General features: G+C 48.5%; 1 protein-coding gene across 6 annotated transcripts in view; it reads left to right on the top strand.

Moving 5' to 3' along the window:
- SAMD11 (sterile alpha motif domain containing 11) overlaps positions 1 to 26,576 on the top strand; it is a 106,967-nt gene that overhangs the window by 26,119 nt on the left and 54,272 nt on the right. For all 6 annotated transcript variants that reach the window (XM_027882456.1, XM_027882455.1, XM_027882452.1 and 3 more), the window contains 2 exons: positions 5,382 to 5,560; positions 14,032 to 14,082. In XM_027882456.1, coding sequence (XP_027738257.1) covers positions 5,382 to 5,560; positions 14,032 to 14,082 — 230 coding nt within the window. The remainder of the gene's footprint in view (positions 1 to 5,381; positions 5,561 to 14,031; positions 14,083 to 26,576) is intronic.

Raw genomic sequence — 26,576 nt, 5'->3', positions numbered from 1 at the left:
AAAACCTGCTGTCCCCTGGTGACAGCTCTTACACCTGTGTGGTTATGCCCACTTGCCTCCTCAGCTGCCTCCTCTAGAACTTGTAAACCACTTCCACGAGACTCTGATGAAGAGTGTGACCCAGTCCCCAAAACCTGGAAGAGTCTCCGTGCTCTGTATCGCCTTCATTTTTTTTCTGTCCCTTCCCTTCCGCTCCCTCTGTGCTTCGGGCCATCCCTCCTGCTCTGGAACAACTTCAGTGTAACCCTGGTGTCCCTGGAAGGAGATGATGAACAATAAACCTGTCAATGGCCAGGTGAAAGGGCTGGACTGGGGCTGGCAGGGAGGCAGGAAAACACCGCGGAGTAGCTGCCGGCTGTTGTTTTATTCATCTGTTCATTACTGAACAGCAGAGCAGGAGGTGGGATGAGAGCCTGGGCACCTTCCTCTGTCTGTGACCTCTGTTTTGATGGAGATGCTGGTAAGCTCAGGGCAGCAGAGCTGTGCCTGGGCCGGATTTGCTACCGAAACAGTCCTGGTAGCAACGTTGGGCTGGAACAGCTAATGAAGGCCCAGGGGAGAGGGGAGGATTATCTTGGAAGGCAACTTGACCCTTTCGTAGGTGTTTACACTAATCACAGCTGAAGGTAAATGCAAACTCTGTCAGTTATTCTACAGGGGGATGTGTGGTCTCCCTTGCTGTGTAATTTCCCTAATTAAAGCCATTTGAGTGGGTTTATTATTTGGAAAAGTAAAAGAAAAATATTCCGGGCTCTCAGAACCTCCCCCTTTCCTTTTCCCTATCTTTATTATCAATAAAAAGAGGGAGAAAATGCTGTCTGGACTCGAGGATTTCCTTCACATATGGAAAAGATTTAGAATCCTCCAGCTCCCAGCATTGGCAGAGCACAAACCCTCCCCTCTTACCTCCCCCCAGCATTCCCAGTCTGCTCCCTGTATTTCCCAGCTTTACGTATGCAGAAGGAATGCATGTGCTGGGCTTTTTTTTTTTTTTCTTTTTTTTTTTTTTTTTTTTCCCCTGCAGTTTTTTTTTTCCTTTTTTATCCAATAGTAATTATTTTAGAGAGTTGAATCACAGACACGTGAATCATCTTGCAAACAGCTTTGATATTTGTGTGTGTGTGTAAATTCTTTGTGCATTTGCATTTCTGTGCCTTTTTTTTTTTTTTTAATGGTACTGGCTTGGATTCTGGAGAAGTGGTGACTGCAGGGACTGCACCTGCTCATCTGCTTGGGCCAATTCCCAACGGGATCAGATGTCCAGAGTTTGGCTGGCAGTTAATGTGGACCGGCAAAAGCTTTGCTTTCACGTACATTATATTTTTGTTTCCGTGGAGCTTTTTTTCTGCCTTGCAGCTCTCGGAGCAGAGGCCTTGCCATTGCTGGGATCAATTAAACGCTCACCAGGGACTCTCTCTCGGCAAGGAATCTTTCCTTCTCCGGCTGACTTTGAATGTCACACCAGGGCGTTCAGCTGTTTTGACCTTGTTGCAGTAGCTCCCAGGGCAGGAAACCTTTCCTAACCCTCCCTTCCTGTCTCTCCCCCAAGTTGGTCCCATGCTCTCTCCGCCCGTCATTCCATCTGCCAGCTCTCCCAGGGCTCTTATGCAACCAGTTTGGATTTTGGTATTCTTGGCTGGGGAGGGCAGGGCTCTTGGGGAGAGCCACGAGGGGGTTCGATGGGTGGGTGGGTGGGTGGGGGGGGGAGGAAGAGAGGTTTTATTTTGTAACTCTGCTGACCTCGTTTAGCCACACGGAGCGAGATTTTCCCCCAGCTCTCTGGAAGAAACATCCCCGCTGTTTTCTTTTCCATCTTTCCGATGGTCCTTGCCTTCCATGGCAAAACGATGGGGCTCCCAGGCTTCTCCCCTGGGGCATCTGCTGGTGTCCTCAGGTTGTTGGGTGTTTTGGTGTTTTTTTTTTTGTTTGTTTGTTTGTTTTTTTTTATTTTAATTGCAGTTGAATCTCTGGGATAACGGGTGACTTGAAATAGCGTGCTGGTACCCATCTGATTTTTTTTTTTTTTTTCCCGGGGGAAGGAAATATGCCTGTCTGTGATTTTTTTAAAAACAAAGCAACCCCCCACCCAGACAATACTTTGAGAGGCAATGAAAGCAATTAATGGTGTCAAAAGACCCTGGGAGGGTGAAGTGGTGAGTGAGGGAGGGCTGGGCTGACGCAGGAGCGGCCGGGCGGGAGCTCGATTGTCTGGGGCGGAGGGTTTATTGACTCAAACTCCAGCTGTGCTTCGTTAGCTGGAATCATAACCCACAAAATTAATCTTTAACAGTGTAGGAAGGGGAAGGGAGTCCTGATGCACGAGGCAGTTCTGCAGTGCCCTCAGCGCTCACCCTCGCAAAGGGCTTTGGGGAATTGCAGGAACGTTTTGCTTTCTAGTTCCGCTGATTAAAGAAGCGGGTGAGGGATGGTGTGTTCTCCACCCCTCTGTCCAAGGGCTGGGGGAAATCCTCTTGCTTGTGAAAGGAGGGTGCAAGCCTGGAGAGGTTTCCCCTGAGCTGAAGGGAATCACTTTGGTTGGGCTCCTCTCAGGCCCTCGAGGGGTTGTTGGAGGGTTTGTTGCAGGTTTGTTATTACCTGTGCCATTTAGCTGTTCCACCCACAGAACAGGTCCTCAGTGGGGGGGTCCCATGCCCCCCTTGCTCTCAGGGACATCCTCTGTTCCTTGCCACTGTCTGTCTGTCCTCCTGGACTGGGCAGCTGGCAGGCTGGCTGTGCTGGATGAGCCGTGAGCTGAATTTACTGCTATGTGTCCTTCATTTTTTGCTGGAGGTTCTGCCCCTCCTGGGACAGCTGCTGGCTCTGCAGCCCCAGAAAATGCTCCTTTCTGACTCACTAGCCAAAACAGTCCCACTGGTTTAAACAGGCCAGCTGGCAGAGCACACCTTTCCTCCTTCAGGTGTGTAAAAATGGGGTTATTTAATGGGGAAAGTAGTGTCCCAGGTGCCTGGCTCTCAAAGTGACTGTTGGGTTTGGGTTGTTTTCCCAAGCATAGAATCATTGAATCATGGAATGGTTTGGGTTGGAAGGAGTTTTAAAGATCATCCAGTTCCACCTCCTGCCCTGGGCAAGGACACCTTCCACTAGACCAGATTGTTCCACACCCTGCTCACCTCTGCAGGTGCATTCCTGTTCTAAAATCTCTGTGTACAGCTGAAAAAGAACTTCAGCAAAAGCCAGGAAAGATTCCTGTGTGTTTTTTTAAATGTTTTTTTTTGTTGTTGTTGTTTGCATCTTGGACCAGCGCCCTTTCAAGTCAATGGAAAGGCAATTGATTGTAGCAGGTTCTGGGCCAGGCTTCTGGCTACCTTTGTGCTTAATTTAAAAGTAATGTGTAGCTACTGGTGAATGCCTCTAAACAGATTAAGAAAGTGCAATTGATTCAAAACTGACTATAGATGAATATAAAAGGCAAAATTGATTGGCTCGGTCTATTTTAATTTTCTGCGGACCTGAGAAATGCAGTAAATAAATAAATAAATAAATAAAGCACCCCAAACCTGATGGCAAAAAACGCAAATTACAGAGTAAACAGAACTTTAAAAAGATGCATTGCTGGGGCTGGAATGCTGGGGTTCACAGGGACACTGGAGCCACTGTGGTTCTGGTTCCTGCTGTCCTACAAAAGCAGGGCAGGCCACCTGTGAGCAGAGGTCGCTGCAGATACAAATTCTCTTCCTCCATTCATGCTCATTTATTTGTCTTTTAAGGGAAGATGTGTTAGGTGTTACTTACATAGGTACATCTGCAGTGTTTGTGTATCAGTTACATATGTGTGTGCATGTGCAGCAGCTTCAGGAGTAAGGATATGAGTCACAGAAAGGCAAAGAAAAAGCACCCTGAGGAGCAGGGGAAAGGGGGGACCCGTGCTGTGGCCTGGGGGGGCTGTTTCTGGGCCTCCCTCTTTTGCTGCACTCTCACTCTTCTCAGGGCTGACGAGTCCCTGGGCAGTCACTGAGAGCTGCTAACTGCTCCAAGGTGCCATAATGGCCATGAAATGATTTTTAGTGTCTGATCTGTGCCGTTCTCTTTAGCCTGTGAAGTCACAGCAGAGAGTGAATTGCAATTATTCTGGAGTGGAAATGCCCCCTCCCTCCCCGTCCCCTTTAACTGCAGCTCCTGAAAAATACAGAAAGCTTTGGATGACGAAGCTCATGCTGGTACATGACAGAAGTCTGGTGCAAATACTGCCCCTCCTTGCTTTTCCTTCCCACCCCCTCGCTTTTCCCTTTCTCTCCTCACCTCCCTGCTGTCCCTCTGGCCCTGAGCGGGCTCGTGTTGCTGAGACGATTTTGGGCAGGGGATGAACTTGGTGCACATTCTCTGTTTGCAGTGGAGCAGGAGAGGGGCAGGGGTGGAAATGCACCTCCTGCATGAGGGTTGGGGACACACACAGTGTACAAAGTGCGTGTCTTTCTCCTTGTGGACGTGTTTTCCCCTTTTTTTTTATGCCAGCTTGGCCCACTGCTCTGCTCTCCCTTGGGTGTCTGCTGTTCACAGACAGCTGCATTCTTGGCTTGGACCTGCATCAGAGTGGGAAAGCTCTAATGTGGCTCCTTGGGGTGATGCCTTCCAGATGGATTTAGCTAATTACCACAGCGATTAGGGCTCCCCTTAATGAGCACAACTGGAATTTATTGACAGAGGTAAACAAGTTTTTTGTTTTGTATTTGTGGAAGGTTCTTAATTTATTTAATTAAAAGAGCACGGGCTGTTCTATCGCTCAGCGTTCCCGATTCTCCCCTGCAGAGAGCCTGACTTGGCTTTCCCAGGACCTTTGTGTTTTGCCAGGTTTACTTGGAAAGTTGAAATGGACGTTTCAGGGAAAGCATGTGCACAGAACTTCACTTCCCCTCGCTGTGGTTCCCATCCCACAGTCTCCCTGGGTTTCTAGTGTGCATCTTCCACTGGCAGTGCTCTTGTCTTGCTCAGTCACAGATAGAGCTGAACACAGGCAGTTTTCCCTTTAGAGTCAGAAGTGCTCTGGATTATCTGGATCATGGCTTCCCTGGGCTACTGGCTAATGTGAAACGTTGGGTAGGAAATATTCTGGAGAGAGAGATTGGTGCCATCTCCCTTTCCTATCAGTGTGGATCAGATACAAGCTAGGAATGAAGAGGTGGGAGAGGCTGGAAGGGCGTGACTTGGTCAGAACTGGAAAAATTAGATACAGATATGCCTTTGCTGCAAAGTGAGCAGGGCCTTTGCCCACCCACCCAAACAGTGGGAACCCTGCAGGGACTGACAGTGCTGCCTTCTCAGGGCAGCTCTTTTGAGAGCAGCTCCTTGGGTTTGAGTTTCCTGACCAAATTCTTGTTTTCTTCTCTCCTCCTCTTGCCCTTTCCCGTTCCAACCAATTCCAGAACCGGGGCCGCCTGGCAGAGAAGAGAACCATCCCTTTACCTCCCACCAGGATCCCGAAGAAAGAGCTCACCTCCATTTTCTCGCATAGTGACGACAGCGAAGAGAGCGACAAGAGCAATGGTCAGCACCCCGAAGTAAAGCAGGAGGAGGATCTCCACATCAGTATCATGAAAAGAAGGTACTTTCCTGCCAGGGAGTGCTGAAATACTTTGATCCTGTTTTTCCCACTACCACTCACGTTTCTCCTGGAATTCTCCTGGAATTTCTCCTCTAATTGTGAAATTAGAGGAAGAGGAGAAGGGATTGTGTTAACGTTATATTATGGTTACTGTCAATAGGGCTCTCGTGTGTGGTCCACAAGTGCTCCACAGTATTCAGCTGCAAAATTCTGGGTTCTCCCATCCCTCTGAAAAAAAGAGGAAGTTTAGAAAAGCTGTAACTACAGGAAAATAGATAAGTAAAGGCACTGTGCCTCAGCCTCCCATGCATATCATTGCCACTCATCTTGATTGTCATCTCCCTCTGATGCATAAAATCACTCAGATTCTAAGACAAGCCCTATAAAAACAGAGGAGTGGGAACTGAAGGCATGTAATTGCTTTTCTTATGTTTTATGTGTTTCTTGCCTCTGAGAAGATAAGCTATTTCCCCCTTACCTGCCAACAGATGCTGGTACATTCAGCAACCGAGAGCTTGGGAGTAGGGAGAAAACAGCAGAAAAACAACAAAACAGCAACCAGCTCTTCCCATAAAACCCTCCTGTAATTAAAGCCTGGGTTTATCATTGCAGCTGTCCAACAGCCATGTTCCAGGGTTATCTCTTGGAAATGGAAGGGTGTTTGGGGAATGCATCTGTGCTCTGTGTGTGCACAGGAGCCACTGAGGAGAGGAAACCCTCCTAATCAGTTTTGGTAAACTGCCCTTCTTCTCCTGCCCCCTTTAATTATGCTTTTAATGCTGCAAAATTATAGTGCTAGATTGTCTCATTAGGAGGGAGAACAACATGATAACTGTATAATTGATATGCTGGGCCCCCCAAATATAAAGTGCTCTTATCTTAAATCTTTAATTACTGTAATTGCTTTGCCTTGTTTATTAGGAAATGAAGGAAAAATACTTAGTGGTTATTAGGCAGTGGTCCCCCAGCTTGGCATTGCCGTGCTCTCCAGTAGCTCTCAATCAGCGTGTCTGAAGGTCTCTTGTTTAAGCTTTGTCTTGTTTCCTTCGAGGAGGACGGGATTCTTACCAGGTAGATTAGGCTCTAATTGCTTTTGTACAGTTGCTCTCCTTTTTGTTTTCCCGGGAGCTCTGATGCAGTGTGTGTGTGTGTGTGTGAGGGGAAAGCTGGAGTAGCTGGAGCAAACAGGGCAGGCGGCATTCCTGATGAGTGCAGGAAGAAGGGAAGCAAAGAAATTCAGTGCTTGGTGCCCAGGCAGGGAACACCCACTGCTCCAATCCTCCAGCACTTCCAAGCATTTTTCCCCTTGGGAAAGGGTCCCCCAGCCCTCCTGTCCCAAAGAGGGGGAGGGCTGGACGTTTCCAGCTGTTCTGGAGCCGTGAACGGGAAGCTTGGCCCCGCTCCTGCTCAGCCCTGCTGGAAGGAGCAGGCTCTGGCTGTGATCCCAGTGTCATTAGCAGGCAGGGAGCGGGGTGGAAGGTGGGATGGGGCTGGCTCTGGAGACAACCCAGCATAAAGGCGAGACAGCTCAGACACGACAGCTGGGGCCCGGCAGAGACAGTGCCCCATCTGCTTTCTGCTTTAATTCACCTGTTGTGTCCTCCCTGATGGGCATGGATTGGGCTGAGGGTTTATTGTCCCCCACTGAGAGGAAGAAATAGGTTAAACTGTGGTAGGAAAACAAGGTCAGGGCCCGAGCAAACCTGTGCTTCCCTCTCTTGCACCCCTGGCTGCCCCCCCTGCGTCCTGTGTGCACGTCCCATCACAAACACCCACATAAACGTTACTGCTTTGAACATTGGTGCCTTTTCTGCCTTCTCCTATTCCCAATTTCAGTTGTGTTGACTGTTTTTCCTTCCACTGCTGGCACAAGGGAATCGTTTCTGTTACTCTGAATCCTGGGGATAAGAAGAGTTAAAAGCTTGGTTTCTTGGCCAGTCCGTCACCTTCGCCTTTGACACCGATTTCCTCTGTGATCTTGCCCGTGGTGGTGGCCTTCAGAGGAGATCTGAGGCAGAGGAAACCCGCCTTGGCAGGTTCTTGCAGTCCTAGAGAGGAGCAGAGACCTGTGGCTCCTGCTGAAGTCAGTGCATTCGGTGGATGCCAAATGATTTCACAACCACGTCCTTCCAAAACTGTGTCACTGTGCTGACACAGACTCCAGGCACTCAGCTCCAAGGGTTATTGGGACAATGTTGCAGAGGAAAAAAAATCTTATTTTTTCTTTCTTTCTGTCAGATTTCCTGAAAATCTTGCTCACTTACAGCACTGCCTACATGCAGCAGTTGCATTGTCTGAACTGCCATGGTTAAGCTGTCCTGACTCCTGGTGAAGATGTTTGTTTGGCTGTGAACGTCACTCTTCCTTTGGAGAAAAAGAATGTTAACAATATTGGGCATTTCTTGTCACCTGTACAGTTATTTTAGTCAAAATAATACCAGCATAGCTGCACTGCTGCAAGGACTATGTAGGGCAGAATTCAGATAGAAACTTGGTCTTCATTAAGCCTTTCTCCTTTCTCACTAAGCTGAACTGAAAGTTAGGCCAGTCTTCTCTTTTGTTACCCATCTCTGGGTTACCCTGGACACCAAATAAGACGTGCAGGGAAGTGGTAGGACCACCATCCCTGGGAGTGTTCAAAAAAAAACGTGTGGATGTGGCACTTGGGGACACGGATTAGTGGTGAACACAGTGCTGGGCGAAAGGTTGGGCTTGGTGATCACAGAGGGCTTTTCCAACCTTAGTGATTCCCTGATTCTGAGTTGGAGACTACAGATTCCACTGCTCTGCAATAGTTTGGAGAGCATTAACTGCCTTAACACTCTCAGGGAGATTCCAACCAGCACTGATAAATGCATTACCTCAGCTCGGGAGCTTTTCCACCCTGAGGTGAAAACTGCCTTCAAGGATATTATGTTATCCCAAGAAACACCAAGGAGATGAAAGCCAGTGCAGCCAGAGAATAAGGTTCAGCTTTAACAGTAAGATCCTCACATGCTGTTGGATTTAAGCCCAGCATTGTCTTGTGGGTGCTTGAATTTAATTTCTATTTTAAAGACTGGCCTCTTTCATTAGTATGGGAGGGGAGGGAAAGAGAAGAGGAGAAATGCAATCAGAGCATCTGAGATTTTAGCAGGGTGGGTTAGGAACAGCTTTAAATCCCCAGCAAAATGTGGTGGTGTGGCTCAGAATAAGAGGCAGTAATGCTTAAACACCTGTTAAAATGGTGAAAGTTTTTGACCTGACCTGTCTCTGAAGGGGCCCTTGTGGGATATCAGTGAACACGTACACTGGGCTGAGGAATGGGCAGGAGAGGTGCAAATGGATATGTATGGCAAAAATGCCTTTGAAATTCTTTTATTAAAAAAAAAAAAAAAACAAAAAAATCCAAAAAAAAAGATGATTGGGAGCAAAAGTAGTGGCAGATTGTACAATGAGAGCACATACAACGGGCTGGGTTCCTTGCCAGATAATGATCTGAGATAAAAGCCATTTTGAGGAGAAATAACAAAAGCTGTCCTGCAACAGGGTGCCTGTGCAGCGAGAAGCAGATTTCTGGAGAACCTCATCCTGCCCTTGAGTCCTTTGTCCTGTTTTTAGGTCACTTCCCCCCCCACACACACTTCTCTGGCTGTGTCAGCAGTATGACCCCAGTGTCTAACACCTGGCGTGGGATTAGGGTTATTTCAAACCAGGGAAGAGCATTTGGAGGGAAGGTGCTTACTCAAGGAATGGTGGGACACTGTCTCCCTGCCCCTATCTGCACAGGAACGTGGATGGAGCCCAGACAGGACAATTTGCCCTCCCCTCACCTCTCTGAACGGCTTTCCAGCCTTCCCCTCGCTCAGCACCCATTTTCTAATAGGGAAATTACTGACCTCCAGGAAGCCTTAATGGCTGGCACTGTCAGCCTTCCCTCTGCCTGCCTCCCTAAGTGGAAAGCTATTTCCCACCTCCCATAAGGCTGCTGCTCTTTGACTCCCTAATTGATTGAAGACCAGACCCCGAGCACCCCCCATCATGTTTGTCAACTTGCACCTGCTTGTGATTCAGAGCCACGAGGTCCCAGTGCCTTCCCAGCTGATGTGCACAGAGCTGCCCTCGCCTTTCCCTCTCTCTCTTGACCTCTTCCCAGAATGCTCCCTGAGCAGCCCACCTGGGATGAGAGCTGGGTGACATCCCTGCTCCCTTTGGAGCTCGGTTCCGTGGCAGGGTGTGCCACACCACGCTGCTCGGAGCTGCCAGGGCTCTGCCAGGCTCTGCACGACCGGAGACAGACGTGACAGGGCAGGGCTCTGGGCTCCAGCGGGACTCAGGCTCTCAGATTAGACTCGACAGCCCTTCTCCTAATTGCCAGGACTCGAGAAGAGGGAGGCAGGGCCCCTCTTGTGGCTGGAGACACATTTTGCTGCTTTGTGACACTTCTTCACAGCTCTCGCTGGTTATTTTCCATCAGTCCGTCTTTCCTCCCTCTGCAGCTCTTTATTTTCTCTTCTCCTTTCTCTTTCCTCCCTCCTTCCCCCTTTCCCTCTGAACCGTGCACCACTTAACAACAGTCACTGGATTGAATAAGTATATTAAAGATCCCTCTGGGAAGCAAAGGCTGGACTTGGTCCAGAGTGCCAGGAAGGCTGTCCCTGACCTAATGAGGACGTAGATTTGAGGGAGAAGAGAGAGAGAAGAAGAAGAGAGAGAGAAAATGGCTACTCACTTCTCAGGGATGCTGCAGGATGAAATATAATAAACAGCCAGAACTCCCCTTCTTGTCCAGGAGGGAAGATAAAAGACCTGCCAGAAAGGTGAAGAGTGAAAGGAAATGAAACCTTGACACACAAGTGCTCTTGGCTGCTCTCCCTGTCTCCCTGTATGGGACATCAATTCCATGGTGGAGAATAACCCAGATGCCCCAAGTCCAGGCTCTCAGTATTGCTCTAATAGGACCATTCTTCCAGCCATCCTGGATGAGGTTTCCTGAACCCCTGCTCATTGCCTGCACGTGCTTCTTAACGCTGGCTGTCTGAAAATAGCCTGACTTGGATATAGGGAGACTCTGGAAGCTGGAAGGAGACAGTGAAATTGTGAAGAGCAGGGAGGAGAGAGAAGCCAGCTCTGTCCCAGCATCCAGCAGAACGGCTCCTGCAGGTCCATCTTCCCAAACTGCTCCCCTGCAGCACTGTGAATTCCGTGTTTCCATGATGGTGGTACCCAGGGCCTGTTGAATTCCCAGTGATCCCAGTGGGGTTGGGCTGTGCCCATTGCACAGAAGTTCCTTAATTCTCTCTTTTACCAGCACTGTCCCTTCAGGGCAGACTCCTAAACCAGAGGATGTGGGAAAACCTTGTCAATATTTTTCTCTTCTCTGTGGCCAAGAAAATTGAGAGGTTTGGACAAACTCCATCCAAAGGAAGTGTTGGCCTTATAATTAAGGGGGAGTAGGAAGGGACAGTTGTGAGTAAGAGCTGGTGCTGTAATGGGTTTTTCTGGCAGTAATGACCTGTTCCTGTTGCTGGGTGCTGCCCAGTGTTCCCCACACTCCATAGGATGTGTCTGGGTTCCCTGAATTCCTGCAGTGTGTCCCTGGGACAGCACAGGGAGCAGGTTGGCCATAGTGCTGGGAATGAGGGTGACAGGATGTTAGGGAGACACCTGGCTCACTGCTGGCCCCTTCCACAGGGCCACTCTGGTGTTGAAATCTTGCAGGGACCGCTGGAGTAAAAGAGAAATATCAGGGAAGGAAACAACTTAAAAATTAAAACCTATCCCAGCTGCTCTCCATTAGTTTTCCACCTCTGCCACTTGCTTTTCTGGGCTGGATTCTCATTCCAGTCCAGGCTCCAGAGATGCCTTGAACAGCCTCAGACCTTCCTGTTAGTATTTTTTTTTGGGTTCACATACGTATATAAGCAGTTTAATTCTTTGCACAAGCCAAACCCTGACATTCCAGCCCCTCCTGATGCAGCAGGTAGTGAATTCCCCCTCAGACCCCCCCTCCCAGCTGACCAGGCTCTTCAGGGAGCCGTTCCTATGGGACTCATTTGGTCATTTTTATGGAACACTTAACTGACCACACCATGTCCAAGCCCTCAAGGTGGGTGAGGAGGTGGGAGAGAAGCAGCAGCTGCAGCTCCTTCCCTTGCCCGGCCGCGGTTTTTATTTCCCCGCCCCTGCTTTTCTGTTATTAATTTGTAAGGGACTGGCTCCTGCTCACCACTCTTCATACAACCCAAGGACAGGCTTGTGTAGGCGATACTTTGCAAATTATTAGTAATTTGATTTCAATGGGATGAATAACCTGTTAAAACAAGATGTACATTAGGCTCAGAAATCTAATTGGTGATAACGGCCCAGCGCAGTGTTGGTTCTGCTCCCTGTCCCTCCCTCCTTCCCCCCCCCCCCCCCCAAAAGAAAAGATAATGAGAATTTAATTTCATTCTCACCTATTCATTTGTCTAGATATGAGTGTTTAATTATCCATCTCGGCAGATGGATGTTTCGGCCTCGGTGTGGATCCGAGCCGTTCCTTTGGGATGAGCTTTTCCCTCCCCCCACCCTGCTTATCCCTCTCTCACAAAGTGCTCTATAAAATTTTTAGGTGTGTATGTATATATTTTTTGGGTATGTGTGTATATATATATTAGGTGTGTATATATACATTTTAGATATATCTGTTTATATATATAAATAAAAATCTTAAAAATAGGTATAGGTACCTTAGGTATATATAATATAATGTACTATACTATAGTATAATACATTATTATATCAGTCAAAGAAATGTTGCAGCCCTGCTTTGAGGATCCTTCCTGCTTGAGGATCCTCCCAGGATGAAAACCACCTTTGCCCTGCCAGGTATTGCTGTAACAGATGGATGTGTGCTAATATTGTGAGCTCCAGAGAGTCCAAATATGTGCCAGAGTTTGACCAGACTTCAGCTCATGGAAGTTTTACTCAATGGCCCACTTTGACCTGTCCTTTCCAGAACGTTTTCAAGCATTTTCTGAATTTTAACTTGGAAGAGCAACTGTTCCTGCTGTGAGCTCAGGAGCTGGGAAGAGCCTGCTCCATTTCTAGTCACAAATGAAATGCTGGGAAGGTGGAAAGCTGGGATAGGTTTTCTAAACTGGTATATATGAGGAAGAAAAATAGGAAAAACTAGGCTCATGTGGCACTGCTAAGTAGAATTCTGAGAATGGGTTTATTGGTGGACGTTAATATCTATAAAAAGAACTATTCACCCCTAGAAGAATAACCAGACTCCCGTTCTTAGCCAGACCTGCAGGAATAGCACAAAAGCTGTGCCATCACATTAGTAAAACCGGCAGCAGCAGCATGTCTTGGACGTGAAATTATTTCCGTGCTGAGAGTTGTTCTCAGGTAATTTCAGGACTAGGCTGGAGCGGGAAAGCACTTAAACAGACACTCAAACCTGAGTGAAGCCCCATCGACTGCTCTGGTCACGGTGAAGTGTTTTCTGGCCCAATTCACAGCCCATTCAGATCGGGGGGAAGGGCTCTCTCTTACCCCAGCAGGTTTTAGGTGAGGCTCCTCCTGCAGCAGATGCTCTGCAGCCACACACCTTCTGCTGGGGGCAGAGGCAGGAGCTGCTGCAGGGCTCTACACAAAATGTGCGAGAGGTGCGTTTGGTTTCTGCTGCTCGTGGATGGATGTCTGCAGCCCTTTGGGGAGCTGCGTCTGCAGGAGGTGATTTGCCTGCCCAGCCGGGACGCAGCACGTTCCCTGGCAGGCTCTGGGAGGGTTTGTGCAAGGATAGGGACTCGCTTGCCAGGCTGCTCTCAGACGGCTGGGGTTGCCATCGATCACCACGACGTGGAGACACAGTGGTGGTCACAGACCTCCCCTGAGCCAGGGGAGATCAGTGCTCCCTGGTTTTGAGAGGAGACACCAGACCACAGAAGGTCAAGCATCCGCCTTTTCCCTCTGGGTTGGGGTGGATGCTGTCTGGAAGCAAAGGGGGAAAAAGAAATCCATCAAAAAACCAACCCCCTTGGCTGCTCTGTCTTAATTTAGGATATTGTTCGTCTAGAATCTGCTATTGCTTCTTGTCAGCAGGCAGAGTGACAGAGTATGTGAAATTAATTTCCGAGGTGGGAAATTGCTAATAATTTATTTACAGCTGGGGCGGGTGCGGAGGAGGGGACACAGCACAGACAGATTTGGGTTCTCTTCGTAAAATATCAGTGCTGAGCTCGTCCTGCTTCCTCTGAATGGGGCCTGGGAGTTGAGACGACATCCTGCAGTCCCTCCACCTCCTGCATGCAGCAGGGAGAAGGTCTGTCAGTGCTCCACAGCTCACCTGGGGGGCCTGCCAGGCGTGTGCAGGTGGGCTCCTCGTGGGGTTTGGCTTTGGGTGGGTTGTCACGGGCCGAGCAGATCTTTTAAGCAGCAAGACGTGCAGCATTCAGCCCGTGCCACTGACCTCTCTGTTTGTTTGTTTGTTTGTCTGTTGACAGGATACACACCCACTGGGATTTAAACATCTCCTTCCGAGAGACCTCTTGCAGGTACCATTTTGGGGCACCCTCTCTGTATGGTAGGCTAAGAGTTTATGATATGGTTACTGGCATATGGATGCTGTGAGATGTAAATGAACTGTTTCTATCGGTGCTGTGGTTTTTTTTTTTCTTCCTCCCTTTGTTCCTCATTCTCCCCTTGCCACACACCCTCTCCTTTGTTTTTATTTTGGGGAAAGCTGTTGGGGGGAAACAGCATGTTGGAAGAGAGTTTTGGCTTTGTAAAGAAAGCCCATCATTAGTTTTGATATGTTTACTCTGGTCCTAAGAAGGTGAAAATGCTTAAATGGAAGATAACCAGTTGAAACATGAATATTTCTTTGTGACCTCTGGGCCAGTTGATACCCTGAGCATGGTGCATTATCTTTATACGTGTTGCCAGTAGTCATGAACTTTCCTAATCCTTCAAAAACACAGCTGCAGAAATTTGCACTAGGAAAAAAAACAGACTAGAACTTTGAAAAGTCTCTTTTATGCTGAATTGCCAGATCAGGGTGCAGTAGCTGAGCCTGGCAGGTACGAGAAAAATTAACCTGTAGAGCCACGAAACTTCTTGGGGAGCAGAGAACTGAAGGAGGGGGACAGTCCAGAGTCTGATTCTGTGTGTGCTTCATAGATGTGGCCACTGTAGAAATCAGGAGCTGCTCCATTGGGCTGCAAAGAGCAGTCCACTCAAAACTTTTTGTTCTGCAAAAAGTAGTTTGGGATGCTTTGTGCAAACTTCCTGTTCAGTAAGAGACTGAAAAAAAGGTAAGAAAATACTACTACTAGTGGACTTGAGGATCATTTATAACCTAACCTGTGCTCCTGGGGAGACAAATTCCATCTCTTTAGCTGAGCACTGGAGTATGAATTGGGCCCAGTGAAGGTTGTGGGGAGAGAAGGGTGGGTGATCCACGTGGATCATACTCCTGGGGGGAACAGCGAGGGCAGAGGTGTTCACTGGTATTAAAGTAAGCCCAGGCTTCAGCCCTGAAGCATAAACCCTCATAATTCCTCCAATTTACAACGTTGAGAGGACAAAGCCCACCCTGTCAGGGAGCTCCCAGAGCCAGTCCAGCAGGCACAGCTCACCCAGCACTCACAAAAGCAGCCCAGGTTTGGGAATGGCAGCCTTTAGAATAAAATCCCGAGTTTGCTGCCATAAGCTTTTGGGACTCTCAAATACAAAAGGATGGATTCCTTCCAGGCAGACCCTTTCATGATAGATTTCAGCCCAGAGCAGAGTTTTATGGCTGAGTTATAAACTCCTAAAAGGCAGGTTTGGAATGGAAGTGCTGACAACAGCCTTAATTAATGGCCATGTGAGCAATGATTCTGCACAATGGCAACTGAGGGTGCCAACACCTTTGGAAATTAGAATCTCTGTCATAAAAAAAAAAAAATTAAAAAAAATAAAAAAATTTGAACTTGCAGAGCATAGAATAAAATAATGGTCTGATTTTTATGTCAAGTACACTTCTTGGGCCTCCTCAGCTGAAATGTTTGTCCCCTTGCAGTTCAGCTCTCTCCTGCAAGAAACCTCAGTAATTCCTCTTGGGAACAGAAGTTTTGTTTTTGCAGATTGAGGGGTTAGTCCAGCTATCAGAAACCCTGCCCATCCAGCTGGTCCAGGGGCAAACAACCCACGTTATGCCGAGTGGCAAAAGAAGTGATTTGTGTTCACGTGTCAGTACGGGAAAAGGTTTTATGTGTTTAAGTGACCTAAATTGCCACACAGCCCTGTAAAACACCTAAAATCCATCGTGGGATGGCAAAAAGGGTTTTAGCTGACCTTTGTTCTCAGTGACCTGCACGGCTCAGCACGTGGGAGCTACCTGGGTCATCCCAAACCCATGCCAGGGGATCATTCCAGTGCACTCACCCCTGCAGGAGTGAACAGCAGCCACCACGGTGCCTTAAATCCAGCAGGGCTGAGAGCTGCCGCCTTAATTCACCTGCCTCTTTGTCCTGAGTTTGCCTTTGATCTTCCTTTCAAGTTGTCAGAGGATGCCTGGATTCATTGGGTCCAGCCACCTGAGAGTTGCTGTATGCACTGCCCTGGATAAAAAGACATTTAACTGGGGACAAATCATTCTACACACAAAGAACCGAAGGCTCAGGATGGGGGAATTGTCCTGGAAGGGGAGATTGGGATCTCTCTGTGTCTCGCCAGGTGCTTTGCTCTCTTCCCTTTTAAGCTTTGAAGTTAGTGCAGGTTTGAGTTGATGTTTACAGCTCATTTTCCTTCAGAATCTCCCCTTCGAGGTAGAATTCCCTTGTATGGACTTACTGTTCCTGGAATAATTTGCTGAAACATGGTAAAGCTGGTCAGGGAATGATGCCCTTCTTTTATTTCAAGGCAAGCCTGTCCAATTTTAAAACAGTAAACACCAGGTTAAAGCCTGGTCTCTGCCACAGCAGAGGATTGCCTTGCTGAGGGGGAGGCATCTCACGGAAATAAACCGTGGAATGAAAAGGAGTTCTGGGGAGGAAAAGGATTTTCTTGCTATTTGTTGCTACTTGATATCTCGAGGGAGGTGAGTGAGGAGCAGATAAGAGGCCATGTGTGTTAACACCACGTCCTGAGGCAGCTCAGGGTGGAATAAATGCTTTGCCCACCTGAGAATTTCAAGGCACTGTCAGTGCAATTAAAGCCAGCCCCGTTTCCAAGGAAGTCAAGGGTTGTTTGTGCTGCCCGTGTAGGAGGGGAGATGGTGGGTAATTTGGTTAGAGCTGCATTGCAAAGACAAGGAGCAGAGCAGAGAACTGAGGAGGCATCAAGATGTTCAGCCCAGGCTTTGGTTTTTGGCTGCACGGTGAGGAAGCTCTGACAAAATACCCAAGGGGACCTCTCTGCCTTCAAAGTCCTGCACTGGTGCAGGTGTAAAACAAGGACCAAGAGCCCAGAGCAAATAAAATGCATTTAACAACCAGAGTTTAAACAGGAGATTACAGTGGTGTGTATGCAGCCTTCCTGGAGGGACAGAAATGTATTAGGATGTATTTTAGACAGGCAGACATTTGGTCAAGAGTCTGGGGATCCATGTGTGCATGCATGTTTAAATCTGACTAGAACATCCTTTTTGGGTCTTTCCATGTTGATTTAATCCGGGCATAAACACTTGCTCAGCCAGAAAGGGGTTTAAACAGCAGTGCTGAACTGCTTAAACTGGAGTGTTGGATGTGCAGGTTTGGCTGGTGTGGCACAGTGCAAACCTCTTAAATAACTGTATTTAAGGAGCAGTAACAAGGCAGGTAAACTAAAAAAAAAAAACCAAAAATAAAAACAAAACAAACATGGAACAAATAAGGCTGAGTGGGAAAAGCAGGTGAAAAATACCCGGGAAATGGGCTTTGGAAAGATACACAGGGAGAGAAAAGGAAAGCAGGAGAGGAGAACTGAAAAGTCAGTGGTTTCTGAGCGTGTCAAGGCTGATCCTGAGTCAGCAGAAAGCACTGCTGTGTGACACAGGTAACGTTATCAAGTGCCAGAGCATCCTGCTGCTCTGCCCTTTAAGGATTGATATAGGGCGGCTTCTGGGCTGGGCTGGTTATTTATTTATTTATTTATTTATTTATTTATTTTTCCTAGCAAGCTCTTGCCTTTTAATCTCGGAGACCTGAAATAGGTACGAAAAGGTCACAAGAAGTTTTTTTTAGCGGCTGGAAGCTGGGTGTGACCCCCCAACACCCTGCAGCCTTCAGGGTCTGATGCTGACGGAGCTGCTGCTTGTCAGATAAAGGCCTTGAAGTCACAGCAGACAAACCAGACAGTGGCAGAGGAATGAGTGTCTTCAAACAGGGACCTGCCTTTGCCTTTCTGTGTCGCTCACTGGTCCTGCCTCATAGCCCCAGCTGGGAAAGTTCATGGTGAGCTGAACCACCCAGGTTTTGCCCATCTGATTTAAGTCAGGGTGGGGAAGAATGGGGAGATGCCAGCTATGTGTAGACCCGCAGAGCTGTTTCCACAACTCAGGGGTGACTTTGGAGGACAGTTTGAAGCCGGTTCTTGACTCTGTGCTGTTGAAAACTCAGAGTGATCCCAGTGAGATACCACAGGATGCATTAACCATGACTGGCATTGGTGTGGAGAGGACATTTATTCAACATGAGGCTGAATTCAGCCCTCCCAGAGTGTTTCTGCTGTGGTTTTGGGACAGAGACCGCTTAAGGAAATGTTTTAATCCTCGTCTTGGTGGAACATCCAAAGGACTCTCACCTTTGTAACTGCTGGAGCTGTGAACCAGGACGTGCTTCCTGCAGGCAAAGCCAATAAATACAAGGAAGCTCTTGGCTGATGCCATCGCTGTTGGCAGTCAAGGCATGGCTGTGTGGACACAATATTGTTGGAAGGAAAAAGGCCTTTCCAGCTGGGTGAGCTGGGTTTGTTCATCAAACAGTGCCATACCTGTTTGATTCTAGACAATGGGCTCCCAGCAGGGAGATGGACGTGCTCTTTTTGTTTAACTGGGAAAGGAGAGGTAAAGTAAATCCACACCAAATCCACCCCGTGAAGAGACATTCACAGGAGTGTTCTGTGTCAGTGAAGAGCAGCTGGGAAGGTTCAGCCAGGGAGTGAAGCCTCCATGAATTCCTGTGCTCCACACAGGCTGCTGGCAGGACATTCCCTGAGGGAGTGGGTGAGTTGGGCCTTGGATTTTTAAGGAATCATCTAGAGCAGAGATACCTGAGAGGCTTTTTCTTCTCCCTTTCTTGTAGGAATAAGGGCAGACAAGGAGAAAATTAGCACCTGTTGGGGTGCTGAAGAGTATTATTTAATCTGAGTTAATTATTTCATCATTATTTCATTAGCAGTACTTTTTGCTCTTACATTCATTCCCAGGGAGATTTATTTGGCTACAGGGGTGGGTTAGGGAAAGGAGACCATTTATGGACTAGCAGAGATTGAAAGAGTAAAGGGAAATAGGTAGCTGATAAACCAGTTTTAGCTTTCATTTTAAAGCTAGAAGGATACAATTATATTTCGAATAAAGGTGAGAAAAGCTGTTAGACAGCTACAAAGAAGAAGGAAAGTTTAATCAAGAGTAATTCTGTTCATGTTTATCCCCAGTGTGTTGCATCTGTCATAGTAGGGGGGGTTATAATGGACCTTTTGTAGGACAACCTAAAGGATTCTGGATAAACTTGAAGGCATCTTAAGGCCTTTGTGTATCGTTGAGACACACGTAGACTTGGATGCAGCTTTGGGAAGAATTCTTGATACATTTTAACTCATAGAGGGATCAAAGACCAGGCTCACATCCATCTGCTTTTAGACCAAAACTTCAAGGGCACATTTGTGGAATAGGAGATCTTCTGACCTCCCCCCTCACACCCTCCTGTGAGGCTGAAACCATTTGAATGTGCCTGTCCTTAATGCTTCGGCTGTGTGAGTGATTCCTGTAGATCATCACTCCCCACTGTTCGGTGTCTAAACTCGTGCCCTGTCACCCAATTAAAGCTGCTCATCCGAAGTATTTTAATATTTCATCAGTTCAAAGCCAGCAGCTTAATGAATTGGGAAAATGAGGGGAATTTGGGATATTTAAAGAGCCCCTGTCTCCATCAGGCACGGCAGCTGCGTGTCAGCCACACATTCCTTGTGCTGGCTGAGCAAAACATTCCTGTTTGTGCGTTTCTGAGGAGCCCTGGAACGCAGCATCCAGGCAAATCCAAAACTTCAGGGATATCTCTCCTCCCCATCTCCAGTCCAGCATCACTGGGGTGTAATTCCATCTTATTTTTATTTATGGGCTTGCAGAGAGCTGAATGACAAAGCAGGATTACAGTAAAAACATCTTTATACTTATTTCCACCTTATTTTGGAGTTGCCAGCGCTACTGATCATTTTTATGAACTGTCATGAGCATTAATGAAATTTTATGGGCATTTTGCTTGGGACATTGCAGGATGATTAATTTGTTTTTCTTGAGATCAGTCTGCAGGAAGATTTAGGGATGTTTTGCCCATGGTTGGGGTTGATATTTTCAGACCTCTCAGTTCCTTCCAGTTGGCAAAACTCAATTACCCCTCCTTCCTCTTTTCCCAATCCCTTGTTTTTCCCCTTTCTTTCATTTTTTTGCCTTTGTCTGATGGGTGACATCAGAAGGTGGAGATACCTGAGAGGCAGAGGTGTGGTGCTGGTAAATTGTTGCCTTTCAAGGTCAATCTTTGATGTCTAAGAAGGACAGAGAGTGACCAAGAGGTTTTTTTTTTTTTTAATCAGTAGTGAAGGTTTAAAAGTTATCCAAAAGTTATCCAATTTAAAAAATCCTAACCAAAGGTGGCCAAGAAATGAGAGGCAGCTTTTTTTTTCCTGAGCTTTGCCCGCTGGAAATCATGCTTCTGTCTCCTGCCTAGAGCACAGAATTCCCATGGGGAACAGCTTTACTCCTGTGCCAGCAGAGGTGGGTGGGAGTTTCCATTAAATCCAGGCTGGATTCCTGAGTGCCAGGGACAGTCAGTGCTGTTGGACACAGTGCTGGGGACAAACCAGGCTCGTGTGCTCCAGGTTTTTGCAGCAAGTAAAGAGGTGAATTAGGGAAGGAGGGAGAGGGAGCCAGCAGGTGCAGCAGCAGAAGGTGGTTTTTCCTCCCAGCGGTTCATGCAGTGGCAGGTCAGGAGCTGCCCAGCTTATGCCTGGAGAGGTCCTGGAAGTGGGACTGGGGGGGAGGCAGCGAGGCACGGAGAGGTCTGGAGGAAGGAGTTGCACCCCCAGGTGCTGCCCTGCATCCAGCCCTCGACCCCGGGCTCATCTGCCCCATCTCCGGTGGAAAAGCGACCCCGAGCTGTCAGCGGGTCACGCTGCCTGCTGTGCACCAGGGAAACCAAATCTACTGCTCCCCCTCACACCCCCAGCCCCTTCTTCATCAGTCACCCGATCAGAGCCTTCAAATCCTTGACCCAAATCCTCCTGTGCCCAGCTTTAGGTCTTATCCCGCGCGGGCTGTTTGTCCACTGGGCCACCTGCGAGGGACGGTGTTGGCTGCGTGCTGCGATTAGGGAGGTGCTGGGGGTGTTCTGAGCTGTGTGCAAGGTGATAAGCGGGAGTGAAGGGAGGAGGGGGCGAGCCCTTGATCGGTCTGAGCTGCCAGCTTTCCCTGATCCACATCCCCATCTCCGTTTCTGCTGACTCAGTGACCCTGGTTTTACGGCTGGGAGTGTCAGGCAGTGACCTTGCCTGTCTGCTCAAGGACCTCTGGCACTCAAAGGCCGTGCCAGGGCAGAGCAAGACACGCTGAGGAGAAAGTTATTCTGCAGAATTTCTCATCCCAAGATGGCTCTGCTGGGCTGGAGGATGGTTTAATCCTGCGCTGATCCGGGTGCTGTGTATGAGGCGGGGAGGCAGAGCTTGTGAATTGTGCTTTTTCTCACCTGGTTAGGAAGGTTTACATCCCAGTGAGGAAAAAGCTTGAGAGGATTCATCAGCTCTTGGGAATAAACATGGTTTTATTCCCAGAGCACTCACTTCATTGTGGGCAGGGTTTGGGGATGGAGAGTCTCTGTGTTTGCTCCCTGGTGGGCAGGGACAGGTCACATTTTGTTGCCAGCTCAGACACAGGTCACACTTCTTTTTTTTTTTTTCCCCCCACTCGGAGCTGCCACTATTAACTGGGAGCACGATGGGGTGATTTCCTGACAGGTTCTGTGCAAGAGGTCAGACCAGGGAGATATAACTGTCCCTTCTGGGGCTTAAAAATCAATGAATCTGTGATTAAATGGCCCATGGAGCCTGGACATTGCAGGTTAAGGGAAAAGGAATGATATTGGTGGCATTTTATGTGGGAGCTGCATCAGGTGTTGCTCTTGCAGCAACCGTCCAGGACCTTGTAACAACCCCCTAGATTTACCTGCAAATAGCAGGGGAACAGAAGGTGGATTTATTTTTTTTTCCCAGGAGCTGGACTGGAATGCATATGTTTCCTTGGAAATTGGTTATTAGTTTTTTTTTTTTTAAAAAAAAGGTGACCAAAAAATATGAGAGGTTTTGAGCTCTTATTTTGCACCAGTCCTGACATCCCGTGGTTGTGCTGTTGCATAAGGTTGTTTCTCAGAGCTATAATGATGCAACGGTATTTATAGACCAATCTGGGTTTTCCCTTTAATGGCTTCCATAAAAAGCTCATTATTCCCTTTGCACAGCCACTGATTTACATGCCTGTCCTGTCCCTGGGCGTGTGCTCCAGTTTGGGCAGCCCTGAGCAACACACTCACACTGGCTCTTGTTGCTAAATCATGGACTCCTTTAGGTTGGGAAAGCTCTCCAAGAGCATCAAATCCGACCCTTAACCCTGTCCCCCAGTGCCACATCTCCACGTCTCCTAAATCCCTTCAGGGATGGTGACTCCGCCAGTGCCCTGGGCAGCCTGTGCTGGTGCTTTATGACCTCTTTAGTGGAGAAATGTTTGCTCATATCCAAGCTGAGCTTCCCCTGGTGCAGCTTGAGGCCATTTCCTCCAACACCAGTGACTCTGGGAAGAGCCTGGCTGTGATTGTTGGTCTGATCTTTGCACCAGGAACTTGCCTTTTTGTGACAGTGAGGAGAGGAGGTCAACAGAGAAGGAGAAAAAAGATCACTGGTGTTTCTTGTGGTGATTTTATCATCTCCTTGCAGCTGATTGTCAGTCCTGGTGTATCAGCCTGGCCAGGCATGGATGGGTGTGCATATGGCACATGGAAGGAATCACTGGAGAGGAAACAGTCTGTGAACCTGTTACCTGAGCCAGGGGTACCACTGAAACTCATCTTTGAGCTGGAATTGTGTCCAGTCAGGCTGAGAAAGAGGGAGGAAAAGGAACCCCACGTGTTCCTCAGGGTGACGTGGGTGGTGTGGAGGGTGCACAGGCACAGACCTGCCCTGGCCTGATCAATGCCCCCGTGCCTTTCCCCCTGCAAGCCCTGACATTCCTCCTTTTACATATTGGATTTTTTTTTCTTTATGGTAGGGAGGGGCAGAGGGTCGGGACAGTTTTATAGCAACTGTATTGATCAGTAAAATTTAATATAATCCCTGCACTTACTGTGTGATCGTTAAGGGGATGGAGAGCCGCTGAAACATATTTAAAAAGAAATATTTTCCAGTTTTATTTCCTCCCATGTTAATTCCTGAGTCTCTCTTCCCTTCCAAACCTGGTATCAATCTCCCCCTTTGCATCCCTTCAAAGATTTTTGACTGGGTTTGCTCAGCTTGCTTTTGATTTGATTAATTATTAGGAAAAGATTTACTCAGTCTGGTCTGGTCCTGGATTCCTTCGTCATTTCCTCAGCTGTCTTGCAGTCTCTGGATCTGTGCAGATTTTGTGTCTGCTGGGAATATCACTGCCTCTGTTTTTATCTCAGCTATATCTGGAGCTCCTGTTGCTGAAGGACCAGGTGGCCTCTGGGTGTCTGATGCCTCCCACTCCCACCCCGCCTGGTGCATCCCCGAATGTGTGGAGAGCAGCAGCACAGAGCTGTTTGACTGACATTCCAGCGAAGTCTGGGCAGGAAACTGGAGCAGAAAAATGACAGCTTGAGCTCCAAACTTGTGCTAAATATCCTGACACCGGAGCAGCCTTTTTTGGGTGCTGCTGAGCGGGGCTGCACCGCAGGTGAAACACCTCCTCTGCAGGGTGACCTGCACTCTTTTTGTGCCTCACACCAAGCACAGGGATGTTACTGTGTGGGATCCTGCAGCTCAAGAGCGTGGGCAGAGCAAAACCCTGTCTGTCAGCAGGATGGAAAACCTCTGAGGGGCGCCCAGGCCTCCTTGGGGCTCACCCTGCGAGGAGGACGGGGCATGGAGGTTGCTGTTCTACTGCCTCCTTATTTTGGAGAGGCAGAGCTGCAGTCAACTGAAAGGCGGCCACTGTTGAAAATTATTTAAATTTTGACCAAATTATCTCCTTCCCCTCTCTCTCCCCCCCCACCTCTCTCTCTGCAATCACTCTTTGCAGTCACTTTGAGCAGCGCCTTGCGAGAACCAGCAGACCCTGCGGGCGCCTGGCTGCCTCTGCGAGATGCAGAGACTCTGACGCTGATTTATATTTTGGTTAATTGTCTCCATCCATTAGTCTCCTCGTCCTTCTCCTTGTTAAAGATGCAGTTGCTGCTAATGTCTGTAAATGAGACACGTTTAAAAGGCATTGCTCCCAGCCTGGATCTGGCGCAGCGCTAACTGGGAGCTGCCGCCTCCCGAGGGTCTCAGGGTGGTTTGTGGCCCGCGGGGACAGAGTGGCCTGGGCATCTGTCTCACCCCCACTCAAAGGCCAGGAGTCAAAGGGGCCAAGAGCCTGAGGTGTCTGTCCCATCTGTCTTATCGCCTCCAAAAGTCACTGCATCCCAGTGTGCTGGCAGGGCTGGCACCAGAACGGGGCTTTCAGCAGCTGTAAGGGACTGGTTTGCCGAGACTTGAGAAGAGGGAAGTGGGGTGAGGGTCCAGCATGAGGACCAGGGGACAAGACAGGACCAGAAGGAGACTCGGAGCAACAGCTGCTGGCTTCAAACACTGCCAGTGGGAGGCCTACAGTGCAGATGTTGCTCAAAAAAAAAAAAAAAAGATTATTGTTCCCAGAAGTCAGTCAGAAAGGATTGCTGCATGTCTGGTTACCACAGCGTCCCTGGAAGGGCTGGCTCCTAATTCATTTATACCTCCCAGGGGATGGCCCCAATTAGCAAATGTGACAGTTCAGTGGCAGTGCCTGTGATGGACTTCTCCTTGCTCTGGCACAGGTTGGGGCTTATTAGCTGGGCTGGATGAGGGGGCTGGCACAGCCTGTGCCACCAGCCATGGTTCTGCTCGTGTGGCTGCTCTGCAGGTGCTTCTCTGCAGCTCCTCGCATGAGTCAGTGGGTTGCTGTGCCATCCTGTCCCAGACAGGCACCTCCTGGTGTGGTTGCTGTCCCTTGGGTGCCTGTTCCTGACAGCAGCTCCTGGAGTGGCCACGGGTGGACCATTACACTGCCATTACCGAGCGTCTCATCAGAGCAACCAGCTTTGGGGAGACACAGGACCAGTTATCCCATTAAACACAGACAGGGCAGCCATCAGGGCACTTGTAGAGAACATTAGCAGGGTGTGTTTTTTTTTCCCTTCCAGCAGCAGTTTTTGCAGCCATTAGTTATGAGTCCGTCTCGTCGCTGCTCTGCAGGGCGAGCTCGGTGTCTCAGAGCCTTGGGATGTGACAGGGGATTTCAGACTCCCAGCTCAGTTATCCATGTGGTCCTGCCTGTACTCCCAGAGTCTTCCACCAGTGTTTGTTGGGTTGTGGCGTGAGATTTTTGGATGAGAAAGACTTTTTTTTTTGTTGTTCCCCAGACCTACCGTGGCTCCTGCCTCCTACGCTGAGCTCCCCTGCAGTCTTCCTTTGTTGCCAGTGGAGCAGGTCAAGTGCACAGTGTTTTCAGGGATCCCCTCCAAAGGTCAGGGGGCCATTTTGTTAAGAGAACAGCTCTTATTTCATGTTACAGCCAGTTAAAGGGGCCTTTTGGACTTGGCCTTTACAGCTTTGTGGTTGCTGCTTGCAACATCCGTGGTCTGAGCTGTGGTGCTCGGTGAGCTGCTCAGTTGCCTGTGGCTTGGGCAAAACCCTTATCACAGCTTTCCTGCATTCCTGGCAAATGGATCTCTTGCTCCTCTGCCCTCTCTTCATTAGGATTTGAAAATTGCCCAAGCCATAATAATATCCAGCCACTTCTCTGGCTGTTGCTTTTGGCAGCAGTGCAGAGCCCAGTGGTGGAATGGGAATCCTGTTGGATGGAAGCAGCTTGCAAAAACTTGGGACATTCTTCTCAGTGGATAAGTGGGCAGGGAAAAGGCAGGATGCATATGGGATGTTTGGTGGGCTGGTTGCTTCTCCAGTGCTACGTGCAGCACAATAATAGACAAACACACATCACCACTGCCAGCTTTACTCCCTGTCAAAGTGCCAGCCTTACCAATTCTGGTGCTCTGGATTGAGGTTAAATGTGTGTTGGATTGGAAGTTCAGACTCAAAAAACCTTGCAGTGCTGCAAAATCTTTCTTAAAACTTTGCCCACCAAAATAGCAGAATTACCTAAAAAAGGGCCTTGTGATCAGAACTTTGATCATCTGGAGCCAGATACCGGAAAAGAAGTCTTAGGAGATTGTCAACAATGTGGAGCGACTTTCCAGATTGAAAGGAAAAGCTGGATGTGGCCAACCCTCCACGTGCCCTCTGGAGTCCTGACAGGAAGTTCTCATTTTCCGCCCTTCATTTTCTGGAAGAGCAAACCTTGCTGCTGTGGGATGGAAGTGCCCCATCCATCCACCCTCAGGACATGTTCCCCTGCAGCTTGGAGTCACACCTGTATTCCTGCAGGTCCCCAAACCATTTAATTACTGAACCCCATGCAAACTGAGCGTTGCCATGGCGACCTGCAGCCCTAAGAGGAGGCTCTTTGTCTCTTCCTTGACCTTTCAGGAGATCTGTATCTTGCTCGAGCCCCCCTTCCATAATCCGGTTTTTAAAATATAATATTATGCTGCTGGAAGGGATCAGACCT

This window comes from Empidonax traillii, unplaced genomic scaffold, assembly GCF_003031625.1.
Source record: "Empidonax traillii isolate 1590-97213 ecotype Southwest subspecies unplaced genomic scaffold, ASM303162v1 scaffold106:size2091409, whole genome shotgun sequence".
Taxonomy (NCBI): Eukaryota; Metazoa; Chordata; class Aves; order Passeriformes; family Tyrannidae; genus Empidonax; species Empidonax traillii.
Note: the sequence above shows the minus strand (reverse complement) of the source record. Positions and strands in the feature narration are given on the sequence as shown.